Source organism: Alosa pseudoharengus, unplaced genomic scaffold (assembly GCF_046254945.1).
Source record: "Alosa pseudoharengus isolate Yale_2024_CS ecotype anadromous, Long Island Sound unplaced genomic scaffold, YU_APseudo_1.1 YU_APseudo_1.1_scf_15, whole genome shotgun sequence".
NCBI lineage: Eukaryota > Metazoa > Chordata > Actinopteri > Clupeiformes > Clupeidae > Alosa > Alosa pseudoharengus.
Genome location: NW_027468620.1, coordinates 3,314,565 through 3,330,169, shown reverse-complemented (window position 1 = coordinate 3,330,169; position 15,605 = coordinate 3,314,565). Strand labels below are relative to the sequence as shown.

Sequence of the window (15,605 nt, the reverse complement as noted above, 5' to 3'; positions counted from 1 at the left end):
ATAATTTAAAATGAAGTTTAAAAACCTGAGGTGACCGATATTAGCAGGCTAACAGCATTGGTGCAAAAAAGTTTGACCTAATGTGGGCGGGGCAGGTTGGCACACTGATTTTGGGGTTGGTTGGCACATACATTCTCTATGGCTATTTTGTGACAAATCTATAAACTTTGTATTTTACATATAAAAACATCATCAATCTTTATTTTAACATTGTTATTGTAATTACTGAACATAGTTTTACATTTGGAAGCATTTCAGACATTTTTAAACATTTGAAGTAAAAAAAAATCGGTAGGGACCAAATTGGTCTTGACGGTGGGCCCTACTGAAGAAAAACACACAGAAAAGAAATCAGCAAAGCCCTACAGGTAGTGATATAGATGAGCACTTCAAACAAAAGCAAAAGGAGTACTGCAAAGGACTATAACATAGGTGTTCCAACCAACCCCGACTACATGTGCCAACCAACCCCGTGCATGGGGCAGGTTGGAACACGTGCACAACACCACTTTAATCATATATAACTCAAAACAAGGGATCATTTGTTGACATTGAATGTATACATTTTGTAGCTGAGATCCCAAGCTTTCAGTTAATCACAATTTGACCATTTCAACGCATTGTAAGACGGAGAAATATAACCGAGAGTGAAAAGTGTTCCAACCAGCCCCGGTCTCCCCTACATGCACACATGCATAAATAAAGTATAAGCACACATATTCCCTCACGGGATCAAAATAGTATATATGCTTATGCTATAGGCTACCTGTGTTTATAGCCTCCTATATTTATTGCAGGTGAGACATGGAAAAGCAGTTTTAGAAAAATGAGTTTTGCCATGCTATGGAGAGTGGGTCATGAAGGGCAGTTATTTGGATGTGCGGTGGCCTTACCCACGTAAAACAGAGTGAAATAACATTTTGTACAGAAACATTATATCTTTGGATACATGTATTATTCTAGCTATATAGCCTAAACGGCATAGTGCATGGTATTTCCATAACCGCGAGATACAGCACTTCACGATGACGGCAATGAGTAGGCCTAGTTAACAGACAAGACGCAATCTATCTAATATCTGCAATCTAACAATCTATCTGAAATAACACCTATTTGAAGCCCATTATTCAAGTAACATATTTGTGTGTTAGTGTAGGCTACATAGCTTAAACTGTGTAGGCTATTTTTAAACTGTATTGTGAGTTTATGTCAGCATGTCGACTTTAAAGTCGACACGTCGAGATTAAAGTCGACATAACATTTCAAATTTATTCTCGAAATGTCGAGTTTAATGTCGACATGTCGACTTTAAAGTCAACATGTCGAGTTTAATCTCGCCATGGCAAAAATATTTGTTTTCTTCATGTGTGGCCCTAATACTCCGTCGTAGGTTCCACATGAGGGCGCTCACGAATAAGCGCAGAATTAATGGAGGTCTATGGAGCTGTACCCCTCAAATCCACTTTACTCGGGATATAATATTTTGCCCAGAAATTTGAATGTTGCATGCGAAAGAGGGGAGAGAGAAAATACACACCGCTGAGTATTATATTTTTTGAGTCACTTATTTGTTCTAAAAAGCCTTTCACAGTGTTTCCTCTATGTTGATTTGGTAGTGGCGGCCCGCCACGGTTTAATTTTCTTCCCCCACGGTATCAGAAATGGGACAGACGCACAATAGTCGCAGTTGCCTTTTAAATGATCCTGCCGACATTATGCACCCCCCGTTGGCAGCCGCTAACATTGCAATTTAACAACAAGCAGAACTATTCAGAGGTTTGGGGCTGTCCAGTTTACCTCCACATAGTGTGTGGATGTGCTTATTGTCCAAACGTTTGCTTTCTTCTGAGTGACTCACTATTAAACAACACCTCCACCAAAAAAGTCACCGCGGTGGGTCCGTTTTAATAAGACAACGTTCAACTTGTCAGTTCTGACAGCTCACGTCCTGATATCAAACATCTGTAAACATTAAAACGATAAGTGAGTCACTAATATAATACAAATTGGAAATAGTCTATAGATGTAGTAATAGATGTAATGATGTTAAAATAAATAGTTGTGTTGTATGACACGGAAAAGTTTATTTTTTAATAATTTGGGCTACACAGACGCACAAAGGCCGCACGACCTAAACGTTTGTTACCCTTGTTGCTAAATGTGAAAATTAGCAAAAAGAAGTGCAACCATTTTTTTAACTTTTCTTACGAATTAGGCTACAGAATGCTTAGCCTAGGCCAGGGGTGGGCAAACTGCGGCCCGCCGAGCATTTTCATCCGGCCCGCCGAGCATTTCATTTGGTTATCAGGCTGCTCGCTATTTTTTTCCTGCGATAGAGACGACGTTGGTTAGCCTTACTGCAAACTGCTTTTCACTCTCCTTAGAGAACGTTCGCAATGTCAATGTCAAAACATCATGTTAAATCGAGATAACATCATGTTAAACTAAGTTAACTCCTTTGCAGCAGATCTAACGTGAACATTATGTGATCCATTTAATTGGGAAAGCGTCTGCACTCACGAGAGGGAGAGAGCCGCAGGTTCCAGCTGGCTTGTCATTGTTGATAATTGATATATCCTTCTTATAAGAAACTTTTAAAAGGAAATCATGAAGGCAACAGTAGTTCCCACTACTGACCATTTAAAAACTGTGAGAGGGCCCAGCCGTAGGTACAGCACTAGCCATAGCGGAGCAGGCAGAAGATCGATCATTGAGAAATAAACGTGAATTAAAGCGACAGTGCACAATTTATACATTTGTTAAACTGCATAAAATTAGCAGTATTTTTAAGCAATTCATATTTTAAAAGAAATACTTTTCATACTAAATTATAGGCTATAAAAAAATATATTTTATATTTTTTTATGTATGTGTCGTGGGGGGGGGGGGGGGGTTGTTTTGGGGCCTGCCCCCACTGCTTAAAAAAATCCTAGAGGAAACACTGTTTCAAATGCGTCAATGACGTCATTCATTAGCAGAAAGCTAGTGTGTTGTGGGCAACAACGACCCAACCTGTAAGAAATCGAAAGGATGTAAGTACTCGTTCATTCAACTTTTGACCTATAATCCATAGTGAGCTTGCAGAAACCACAATCAAATCTTCGATTTTTCAACGACAACCAGGTGAAAGAGACAAATTTAGCCGTCTAGCTCCATAGACCCCCATTGTTTTTGCACTTATTCGTGATCGCCCCTAGCGGAACTGCAACAGATTGCAGGTACAATGGAGTTAATAGGGAGTGATCCGGCTCTCCGTGAACGGGCACTGGCCAGACGGTGTCTTCTTCTTCTTCTTCTTTCGGTTTAATGGCGGTTACAGGCGCATACCGCCACCTACAGATCAATATGTTGCCAATGCAGGTTAAGGCATCTCAGCAAAAATAACTAAATAAAGAAAATAAAAATAAAATAAAATAATGCCCGAAAAGGGTATAACTTTTGAACGACATTAGTTACAATACAAACTTGATATCTTTTTCAGCTTAATTGATCATGGGAAGCACATAGGAATGTTAATATTTATGACCTGGTGCATCTGGACCATGGAGGTATTATATATAACTGGAGAGAGTGACTAAGTCCCGCCCCCATTCATTTCAATGGACCATGCTAGGCTAACTACTTCAGCCAAAAAAGTTTGAAATTGACCGCAGCCATCTTTACAAAAATGGCGTTTCATGGCTTCATGGTTTCAATTTCCGGCACCAGCTAGAATTAGCCTATTAGATTCCACGTTACAGACGGAGACAACGTAAGGCACAACGGTATGTCGTTGATGAAGATTGGACATTCCCTCAGAGGAAAAGAAGTTGTTCGGGAACGCGCTTCACCTTGTTATAAGCGCAAATTTATTAAATTGGTTGGGATAACATTTTGGGAATGGTGGTAGAAGTTTGCCCTGTCTCTGAAGTCCTAGGTTATTTAATGTGATGTTCATATGTGATAATAAGTCAGTGAGGATAGGAGCAGGCTTCACTCAATTTGTCTATTTCTAAACTTTAAGAGTGCTGGCCTGGATAGTTATACATACAAGAAAAATAGGAGAGAGGCCGCACTATGCATACATACTCTTTTATTTGCACATACGCGTTTCGGCGTGTGCCTTCTTCAGTGTGCAGACTGAAGAAGGCACACGCCGAAACGCGTATGTGCAAATAAAAGAGTATGTATGCATAGTGCGGCCTCTCTCCTATTTTTCTCATATGTGATAATAAACAATGCGAATCAATATTGAGTCACTTTAGGCTACACAAATAATGAACCCTAAATGCTATATTTGGACAGGTTGTATTACGCAATAGGCTAGCCAACGAAAATTACTAAAATTAAGTAGACATATGGGATGTAAGAAACTTGTGGATAGCTGAAATATTTGCTGCACCCAGTGTCCATTTGCAGCTTGTTAAACCCGGTTAAACCTAGGCTACATTTGCAGGCAGACAAAATGAAGCCAACGCAAGTTGGACTTACCGATAAGCGCACATCCCTCGGGTATTGTGGTTCGCGCAGGCAAAGAGTCTGCAACTGTTGTTGGATATTTGGCTTTTGCCTCGACTGGCAGCCTGGTCATTTAAATCAAATGCATAGCCTAATCATGTCAATGTTGCAAGAAAGCAAACTAAACTAGAAATGCAATTACAAGGAATTACCAGTGCATGAAAATGCTAAAGTTGTGATGTAAAATATCATGTATAGTTAAAACAGATAATACAGAGATGGTTACTACGGTGATGCTAGGATAGACATGGTGGTTGCATAGCTTAATAAAAGTTAGACTGTAGATAGTTTAAAAGTTGTTGATAGACAGTAGATAGTTTAAAAGTTGTTGATAGACAGCTAGTTTAATAGATAGTTTAATGATAGTTTAAAAGTAGACCGTTTAAAAGTTGAAGGTAAATAGTTTAAAAGTTGTTGACAGACTGGAAGTTTAATGAATGTTGATATTCAAATAGTTTAATGGCTGTGTATAGGTAAATATTTGACGATAACTGAAAGTTGAAATGGCTCTAATGTTTGCTAGCAGTTATGCTAAGATTTTTAACTATGCTAACCATGCTACTTAGCTAATGTTTTATAGCAGTGCTAGCAATGCTAACCATGCTACTTAGCTAACGTTTTCTAGCAGTTTTGATAAACATGCTAACTATGTTAGCAATGCTAACTATGCTAACCATGCTACTTAGCTAACTTAACTAACGTTTTCTAGTAGTTTTGTTAAACATGCTAACTATGCTAGCAATGCTAACATGCTAACGATGCTAATTATGTGACTTAGCTAACCTAGCTAATCATTTTTAGTAGTTATGCTAACTAGCATGGTAACATGCTAACTATGCTAACCATATTACTTAGCTTACTTGGCTAATAATTTTTAGTAGTTTTGTTAAAAATGCTAACAATGCTAACTATGCTAACCATGCTAACTAGCTACAGTGGGTAGGAGTCATAGTTGATGACAAGTAACAGTTACAATGGCTGAACAGTTAAAAGGTTCAGTAGTTTAAAGGGTTAAATTGTTTAATAGTGAAATATTGTAGTGGGGACTTATTTTGAAACAGTTTTTGGCAGAGGAAGCAGTTGAACAGGATGTGTAGTCTTAATAGGGCCAGTTTGTATGCTTAAAGCCTGAGACTGGCAGTTGATCCAGGTGGCCTGAACACCTGCCATAGGATTCTAATTGCTTAACGGCCGTATTATGATGTCATAATCGGCAATGTTAAGTCTATGGGGATTTTTAAAAAGTTTTTCTTTAATAGTTTAAAAAGTATAAAAGTTTCAAAGTTGAAAAGACATACCAACCTGATCTGTTTGAAGACCTACGTTACAAAGTTTGAATGAAGTTTCTAAGTTAAACTGTTCAAGAGAAATTGCGTACGGAAAAAGTGGTAAGCGGAATAAGAAGAAGAAGAAGAAGAAGAAGAAGAAGAAGAAGTTGCCTAGGAAGAACAGTACAGTGCATTTTCATGCACTGTAATAAGTTGTTGCCTAGGAAGAACAGTACAGTGCATTTTCATGCACTGTAATAAGTCATTGACATTTGTTTAGTTTTAAATCACTTGGGGAGACATAGGTTACATCCAGATGTTGTGTTGTCATGGACTCCAGGTAGGAACTACAGCCTGTGCGTTTTAAAATAGTTTTCATGCACAACGGAAGTAGGCTAATAATTGGATATAGGTCATTGCATCTGCTAAAATGTATGGTCATAGTCAGCTACCTTGTCAACCCACACATAAGGCAAATAATAGCCTAATGTGACAACATTTACATTTTTCTTTTATTAACGACAAAGTCCGGTATAATACAGACTAAACCATGTAGGCATTAAGTCAAATATCAGTAGCTTAATCCAAGTAGTTAGTTGTTTTATTTGTCGTCTTCCAGAAATCCAAACCAACATGGACGTGCGAGGACGCTCGTGCCCAACACTAAACTCGTGCATGAGCTGTCATCTACCAATCAGCATGTGCAAACTGGTGCCGGAAGTTGCAACCATGTAACGCCTTGTTTTCAAAAATGTCGGCGGCCAAATGCCATGCTAACTGGCTGATGCTAACCCTTCAAATCCTGACCCCCTGACCTGATATTCCTCCTATTCCAATATGGCCGCTGTCCAAAAAAGCAGTTTTGGCTGTAGTATGGGGCTTTACACGCCATCCCATCTACAAGCACCAAAGATGGCTCAAAAGCTATAGCCGAATCCCTTTCAGGCGATGGCCATATTGGAATGGCCACCATCTTGGTCTCAGGCACCATTGGCTCGGGCGTCCTGCTAAATCATTCCAGCATGCCCTCAGCTGCATCCGTGCCAAAGTTGGTGCTTGTAGATAAATTGGCGAAAACAATGGGGTGTAAGGCCCAATACTACAGTCAAAACTGCTTTTTTGGAGAGCGCCCATATTGGAATTTGGATGATTAAGGCATATACTGGGTAGGGCTGGGACGGTATGGATGTTTTCTTGCCGCGGTCGGAAAACAAGAAATTACCGTGGTTTCGCGGTATAGGGGAGCGCGGGGCACAAAGTAACGCGGGGTTAAATGTAACACGGACTTTTTCCCTATTTGCAGGGGGTTGATCGAGGCATGCTATTGGTCAGTTAATCACATTGATATGAGACGGTGTTCCACAAATTTTCAGTCAGTATGGACGTGTTTCCACGTAGATCTGCAGCAAAACGCCTTTTGAAGACATCAACCTAAATGTCTAGGTGGTACTTGTCTTAACATTACTGAGTTGTGGGTGCAGCTCACTGACTCCAATCTTCTATCATCTTAATAACCGTCTTGTAGGCTAAAAATGAACACCGTTTTGAAACATATAGCCAACTCATAGCAGGAGCTAGTTTATCTTATAACAAACGTGACCCAGCGGGGTTAGTTGTAACGCGCTGTTACAACTAAGCCACTCATACTGTACAATGATGTTGCAATACAAAAATATGCGCGTATTAGTGTTAGTTTAGTTAGTTTTTGTGATGTTTTGCATTTTGCCTCATGTGTTTTCAGGTTTGAGGGCTTTTCTTGGCAGGATTGACCTTGGTTAGACTCTTTGCTTCCATTGGCGCATATTTCTCATGTTATTTCTCCGTATAGAAAATAAAGTCAATTTTCGACACACGTCTGTTGTTAATTCATGACTTATGTATCATAAATAGTCAGATCCTATTCTATCATACACATTCAGATACATTTATTGAATTCATTTAATTAAAAACAGCCGTTGGGATGAGTGTTACAACTAACCCCGCATATGGGGCAGGTTGTAACATTTCACCTATCGCCACTCTCGGTGGAATTGTAAAAGAACAGTAGCTCCTACCCAGCTAACAATTTATGGTTTCCAAAACGTTCTGGGAACCATAGTTTTTGGTTTCGGAAACGTTAGTTTTTGGTTCCCAAACGTTACCCTAAGGTTAGTTTTTGAGCAAGTTTTGGTTCCCATGGAAAGTTTGCTGAACGTTCCGGAAACGTTAGTTCTTGGTTATATAAAACGTTCCCTGAACGTTCCCCTAACGTTATCTAAAGGTTGCAAACTTTAGAGAACCTTCCCCTAACGTTCCCCAACCGTTGCAAACTTTAAAAAACCTTCCCCTAACGTTCCCTAACTGTTCCCATAACGTTCCCTAACATTTAGGGAACGTTCCCTTCCCTAAATATTGCAACCTTTAGGGAACCCTCCCCTAACATTGCAACCTTTGCATACCAATTACTTTAAACAGCACGAGCAGGAATGCATTATTATATATTAGCAGGAAAGAATGAACAGGCAAAATCGATGGAACTTATAACTTTAATATAAAATTATCAAAAGACAAAAAAAAAACAATATAAAAGGCCTCACTGTATATATATATATATATATATATATACACTGTACAATAGACAACAATATACATTGTGGCAGATACCAACACAATATACAAAGACATAATACCAATACAAGTACACATGGAGTGGGCTGTTGAGTGCAAAGTAATAGTGCAAATGTAGAGTGCAAGACGTATATTGGAATGATAAAGTAAGTAATGTGCAGGTGTGGTCAAAGTGGGGATGACTCCACTTATCCACAGAGTGATAACAGTGCGAAAGAAGCTGCTCCTGTGTGTGGTTGTTTTTGTGTGTAAAAAATACAATTGCTGTAATACAAAAAAATACTATAGCTTTGATAGACAATACTATAGCTTTAATTAAAGAAAAATACAAAAGGTTTAATACAACAACAAAAAAATACAAAAGCTTTAAAAATAATTAAAAAAAAATAGAGCTCCAGTCCTTCAAGTCCGAGTCGAGTCTCAACAAGATCAGTCCTCAGCTTGCCTAAAAAGAAAAAAAAAAGTTTGATGTCATACTAAGAATGAACATGTTGAAAAAAACAAGACAAAGTGCCTTACTAACAACCCTTTTTTTTCTGATCACAAAAAAAGTAGTTTTCCCATTCCTTTGATTGTTATGAACAAATTTCAATTTACCGTCTGTGTGGGGCAAACTTCAGTGCTAGCCCAATCAGGTCCTCCGCCTCTGCAGCATTTAGCGCAGGGAAGTTTTTCTGGGCCGCAGCTATAGTAGAAATCAACAAATGAGAAAAGTTAAGTCAAATTAAAACTTCTTATCAGCCAAGTTAAGCATAATACTGATGTGAACAATAAAATAACACCTGCCTGTTAAAACCCTGCAGAGGGTTAGGTCCTGAAAGGATTTCTTGGCCTTCCTGCCCCGCAGGCTGTACTCCTTTAGAACGTTGTTGGTTGCCACCCACCGTAGCATACGACGGATGGCAGCACCTGGAGTCAACCCTCCAAGGGACGCCAAGAAAAGTAGCTGTAAAACATAGAAATACAAATTATATAGAACAACATATAGAAAGTGGAGAGCTTATACAATCTCATATTGTAAGTCAGTTCAGTTATAATGATTTGAATTTATGCAATTACATAGTGTTTATCTTAAGGGCAGGACTATGGCCATTTAATTACCATTTTGTTCCTCCTCTCCTGGTTACCAAGACTCTGGTCCAAGTCTTGCAGCTCGGTGACTGTCGAGCAGGGGGACAGCAAAAGGTCTTCAACCGGAGCAGAGGGAAGTGACTGTGAGCCCCTTAAGAGGCTGAGCACCTCCTCGATCTTGCCCTCAATCAAGTCGATTCGCTGTGCCATGCGGACCATGGATGTCCTCACAGCTATGGAAAAGTTGATAGTGTTAGTTGTTATACATTATAAAATTACATATGTAAACAAATTAAGCGAGTCTTCTTACCTCTCATTTCCATCTCGATGGCTGAGTCACCTCCCTCTGTGCGAGGAGTCACCTCCCTCTGTGCGACGTGTTCTGCTATTTACAACCAAAAAAGTTAAGTTACACTCAAATCCCTTGTCATGAAATTGCATTTAATTGGAAATGGAAAATTCAAAGCCGCTGTACCTTCAACTGGCACCCAAGTCCTGGATGGAGGGCATTTTGTTCCTCCTCTCCTGCAGCTCAGTGACTGTCGAGCAGGACGACAGCAATATGTCATCGACTGGAGCAGAGGGAGGTGACTGGGAGCTCCTTAAGAGCATGAGCAGCTCATCCATCTTCTCCTCAAATGCGTCCATTCGCTGTGCCATGCGGTAATGGTTGTCCTTATTGCTATGGAAAATGGATGGTGTTAGTTTTAGTTGTTAAATACATTATATACCTGCATATGTGAACAAATTAAGTGAGTCTTCTTACCTCTTATTTCCGTCTCCATGGCCAAGCCACCTCCCTCTGTGTGATGAGTCACTTGTGCTGTTTACAACAACAAAAAAAGTTACTTACTCTCAAGTTCCTTGTCATGAAATTGTATTTACTTGGAAATGGAAAATTCAAAGACACTGTACCTTCAACTGGGTCCCAAGATGAAGTGGCAGGCGTTATAATAGACCCATCCAGCTCTGGGCAATGAGCTGGTTGCCTGTGTGGTGTTGACTCATCTAAAAAGAAAGTAAATATGAATATTGGTCAGTTAATTTATGGTAGGTTTCTTGCACATGACATTTGCAAAAGATAAACCTATGCTGTTACATTAAACAATCGCTAAAAAGAAAAACTCACATGCAGGTGGTGGAGGCAGTGACATCTGCTGACCTAATAAAAGGCAGGAAGAGACAAATACATCAGAACAGTAACATGATATGCACTAGGTTAATAAACATGAATGTCAGTAGTTCCATGGTAGGAAATATGACTCAACTGGTTTTCTTAAATAATACATGTATAAATGTTAACTTACAGACAGGGCTTCCAGGCACACGCACCATCCTGGAATGCTTTCTTGCTTGCGGAACGGATTCATCTGAAATAAAAGACCATACAATCTGCACTGATTGCAAAAAGAATATTTGAATTGTGCAAATAATGTAGTCTGTATTTAAGAGGTCTTACCATCACGTGACCATGCACTGCCTTTTGTGGACGCTCGCATCTTCTTCCGCCTCAATGCTAGAAGTGTCCATCAGCCGCTGACATTTTTCCATAGCTTTGGTGTATGAATCTACGTTAAGAGAACAACGTTTTTGTGAGCCAGTAGTAGAGCAAAGCAGTATTTCCATATAGAGAAAACTATTATTGATAGTATTGCAGCAATCAGTCATCTGTACACAACCAGATTTTCTTGACTGGATATTTGGCCCAGCTTTTGACTTGATTTTTGTATTGTAGCCCAGAGAATTTCTAATGGGGAGACACAGCATCCATAGAAATGCATGGGCTTAGTTTGTAAAGCCAGTATGGCAGCTGTGTATAGCCTACTACACACATTCCGCCCCTTCCTGTATGCTTCCCAACAGACCTCTGAAGTTTGCCTACAAAAAGGAACCAAAACTGCCATCTTTGCCTATAAGGAGATCAGGGTGTTAATTTAACCTAACTACCTATGACAAGTTACATTGCAAGTTAGGTCTGGGGTAGCAAAAATCTAAGTTGCTGTCTTAACGTAGGCCTGTTGAAGATCACAGTTAGCCTACCACTCGAAGGCAGAGGACAAACGTGTGTTGAGCAAAATGTCTGCATTTCAGACTTCTTCGTCCCCGGGAGAGTGCAATAATTCTCTCCCCATGTTATTTTCCCATAGCAAAAATTGCAAGATAGGCTACCGGATCTCAGCTTTTTGAAGGCAAAATTCAGAGGTCTATTCACTTGAATCGTCTATCCGATCAACTGTGTTACAAAATGGCCGCCGACAGTGTACTGTAGCCTATACATTATCAGAGCCCTTCTAAGGATTATTAGACATTCTCTGACATTATCTATAGCCATCTCTATGGCTCTAGTGTAGCCTACATATGCAGGACTGTTCAGTAGGTTATACCAACTTAAAAAGCATCACCATCTCAGTATACCCACTTAAAATAGACTAGGATACATTTGGGGTTGATCACAGTATAGCCTACCCACTACAGCTAACTAGCCTACATCACAGTAGCCTAGATCCAGCTACATACAGTAGGCCTATATCCACTAGCCTACACCACTGCTGCCGAGTGACTTGCCTAAAAGGACTGACTGTACACTAAAACTAATTAAAAGAAACGGTAGCCTAGTGCTATTATTTGTAACATCAACGCGAGCAGGTTAACACGATGACACAAAACATACAATGCTGCAAAACATAACACGTTGAGAACAGCTCAAACAAAGACGAACGAGCAATGTGCTCTGGTAAATTACAAACTTGGCAGAATCGGAATATAACAAAGCCCTACAAGTGAAAGGACTTAAGGTTAAACCTCAAACTCTTGCATTACAACCACTAGGCCTACATCATGAAACTGTAACATATTTCACTTACTTTCGTGAAATCGAATTCAAGACGAGTGTAATCCATTCCAAGACTTCTTCCAGCGGCGTTCAAGAATCACGGAATTCAAACAGAGCCCGTTTTTCGGAAGTCAGGACAAGACTTCAATCGATCACCTGAAAGCAGAGGCGCTGTCTTCCCCCTACTGGCGTGGGGGTAGGCCTACGTGTAAGGGAGAGCCTGTCTGATTGAACTGAAGTGAATTGTGAAATGAAAGAAGTGAATTTTCTTAGTTGTGAAAAGTGTTCTATTGATAGATTTTTGTTTAAAGTTCACCTAATACGTAAAAAAAAGCACAAAAGTATATATTTTTTATTTAGTAAAATTGATATTAGCCTAAAATAAATATTATCTTGATATGATGTTTACCTTACTTAGATTTTATAAGACCAATCATTTGAGTGGATCTAAATCAAGTGACTGCAAACATTTTGTATCTTACTTCAAAAACTGAAATGGAGCTTGTGTTAGTATCGACTATAGCTGTTATTGTCTCCAGTTTCTAAAGCTGATAGAGGCGCAATCAATCACACAATGCCAACACATTTAACACGGCATGGAATTGGAATGAATAGAGACGCATTACCATTGACGTCATTGCCACCTAATCAGAAGCCTCGAATGCAAATAATGTAAAATGTGTGAATGTAAAATGGTAATGGTAGGCTACAGGAACAAATGAAACATGTTCTGAATGTATTCTAGTGATAGCAGAAAACTATTATAAAAATATTTTATATTTTATTTACCGAAGTATTATTGTTTGTTTAATCCAACGTGAAACTGCAATCGGTTCTGAATGCAGACCAGGCGTCTTCCCCCTACTGGCGTGGGGGTGCACTCAGAACAACCAAAAACAACCAATAACAACTAAACGGGAACGTTGTGTGAAGGTACTGTGCAACCACAGGAAAACGTTTTGGTTGGTTGGTTCCCTTAACGTTTAGGAACGTTAAGAAACCCTTAGGTAACGTTCCCTAACCGTTAGTTTTTGGTTTGGTTCGAACTACCCTTTAGGGAACCATACACTAACGTTCCCGAACGTTCCCTTAACGTTTTGTGTTAGTGGGGTACAAACAAACTTCCAGTGCATATGTGTAACAGAGATATGCATGTTGCTTGTTAAAAAGTATAACTAGTGAAACTCAAATGATTTTAGAATTATTTAGCCATAACCAAAAAGTGTTACTTTGTGCCCCGCGCTCCCCTACCCGTGAAACAAAAAAAATATCTGATTGGGGGTTATGGATTATGAATTTTGTGCCGCCATCAGCCATCACAGCCAATTAAACTTTAGACAGCCACAGCAACTTTGCAGTTTATCAACAAGGCTATCACGATTTTAGAACTGCTACATTCACGATGCTTATGCTAATGTTACAATGATAGGCTACCGCACGTTTTAATGGCTGCATCAGGTTGTAACAAAGGTAGGTCCTAGGCTATTTTTTACAGTCTATGGTCCTAGGCTAACCTAGGCCTACATGTTGCTGTTAAGTTAAATTCTTAACAAACTAGAACATATTTTTTAATTCTTTCATGGAGTAAACATGTATGACTCCTTTCTGGCCAAATTTCACAGCTTTCACGTTTTTAACAGCTTTATGTAGGCTAAATCGAGTTTGAATGGAGAGAAAAGAAAAGTGTTACGACTGTGCCAGTTCTCCCCTACTCTCGCATAGTAAACAAATGGAATGTTGGAACATTGCGCTCCCCAACACAAACGTGAAAGGTCGGGTTTGCTTCATCTTTTGATGATAATTTTTGAAGTTTTGTTTTGCAAACGGAAGGTTAGCCTACTTAACGTAACTGTGGTTCTCTGAGAAATGTCATAAGATGGTTCATCACATTACACATCACAACATTACATGCTACGTGCACACATGTGCAGGCCAGACGTCTGCTGACTGCATAGTGTTTATTTCTGAGATTCTGCTACGTTTTCAACCCAGAATTGTGCATATGTCATGGTTGAAAACGTCAGAATCTCAGAAATAATCACGTGATGCAGCAGTGATGGACTGGGATTAAAAAACGGCCCTGGCATTTTCACCAACCAGCGGCCCACACGGGGACGCGCATGCACGGGTATATATGGATATATATTAATAAACAAAAACATGCGTGTGCAAGAGGCAGAAAGCACCATAGAACAGCATAGAGCAGTGCTCTCCATGAAAAGAACAAAATTAGTTTTTGTGCTGAAAACTGCACCAATTTGAAATCACGATGGTTAGAGAACGTTCAATATGTTCAATATCCCTAAAGAAATGCATGTCTTCACCAAAAATGACAAAATACGATGTTAATGCAAATGAACAGCAAACTCTGAAATTATAGCCTGAAATGAGATGTTATCATTGAGACAACAGGGGACCAGGGGTATATAAAAACATTCCGATTGTAGCTTAGCCTACAGCAGGCGACTATTTAAGTCAAGTTTATAACGTTGTGGCACCAAGCATCTTCTGTCCCGCGGCTGCGCGCGAATGTAGTTTTGTTGGTAAATGGGAAACCCATCAGAGCAGCCGCTCCACAAACGTGTCTTAGGCCTAGTCCACACGTACCAAACCGACCTTTTTTTTTCTCCGTCTTCCCTGGAACCGTATCAAGAATATTTGCGTCCAAACGGATCCATCTCAACACGACTCAACATGTTACTTCATATCCCAGGCCTATAGGTGGCACTGTTTGTTACAGAAATTGACCAAAGCTTGCCCGCTGTGTAGGCCATACAAGAGACAGAGTAGGCTACGACAAAACTGGCTAGTGCAAGGCAGTGACGGACTGGGATTAAAAAACGGCCCTGGCATTTTCACCAACCAGCGGCCCACACGGGGACGCGCATGCACGCGCATGCATGTGCTCGCAACACACAGATATAACTTCACATGCACGGACATAACAAGTTTGTAGCCCCATTGGTGATGAACTCTAACTTTAATAGGCTATGCATAAAGACTGAACCAAGAACATGGATATATCAATGCACAACTTGTAGGCCTTATAAGGCTGTGTATTGATTTTGTGACAAGCTATGTTGTTGTAAGAATGTGAAATGAATAAATATCAGAACAAGAGGCTTTTGCACAATAGCCAAAAGATAATGCGCTTTTACTGTAGCCTAGAGTTTGCGAGGTGGAAAACAAGAGGAAATAATAGCTTTTAAAATGTCAATTTAAATTGTAGCCTTATATAATGCACGGGTGTGCATTTTAAATCCGAAATAATAAGGAATGTGAGGAGGCTGCTATTAACTTTAAAGAGTGCATCTACAATTGAAACTATC

The 15,605-nt window shown here is 39.7% G+C and overlaps 1 protein-coding gene and 1 long non-coding RNA gene across 3 annotated transcripts; both read right to left on the bottom strand.

Annotated features, from left to right (window-relative positions):
• Positions 1-8,360: 8,360 nt before the first annotated feature.
• LOC143124018 (uncharacterized) lies at positions 8,361-10,342 on the bottom strand. 2 transcript variants are annotated; one of them, XM_076285271.1, is made up of 7 exons: positions 10,210-10,342; positions 9,919-10,125; positions 9,754-9,825; positions 9,474-9,676; positions 9,159-9,318; positions 8,970-9,057; positions 8,361-8,817 (listed from the first exon to the last, which is right to left on the bottom strand). In XM_076285271.1, exons 2-7 carry the CDS (start codon positions 10,010-10,012, stop codon positions 8,802-8,804), a joined length of 633 nt encoding a protein of 210 aa, XP_076141386.1. In that variant the 5' UTR covers positions 10,013-10,125; positions 10,210-10,342; the 3' UTR covers positions 8,361-8,801. The 2 variants fall into 2 exon arrangements, with proteins under 2 accessions (XP_076141386.1, XP_076141385.1); XM_076285270.1 differs by having other exon boundaries at positions 8,362-8,817; positions 9,754-9,828; positions 10,210-10,341.
• Positions 10,343-10,628: 286 nt separating this feature from the next.
• On the bottom strand, positions 10,629-12,798 carry LOC143124019 (uncharacterized). Its single transcript, XR_012986974.1, has 3 exons — positions 12,308-12,798; positions 10,903-11,011; positions 10,629-10,813 (listed from the first exon to the last, which is right to left on the bottom strand). It is a non-coding gene; the product is annotated as an uncharacterized LOC143124019 (long non-coding RNA).
• Positions 12,799-15,605: the final 2,807 nt, after the last annotated feature.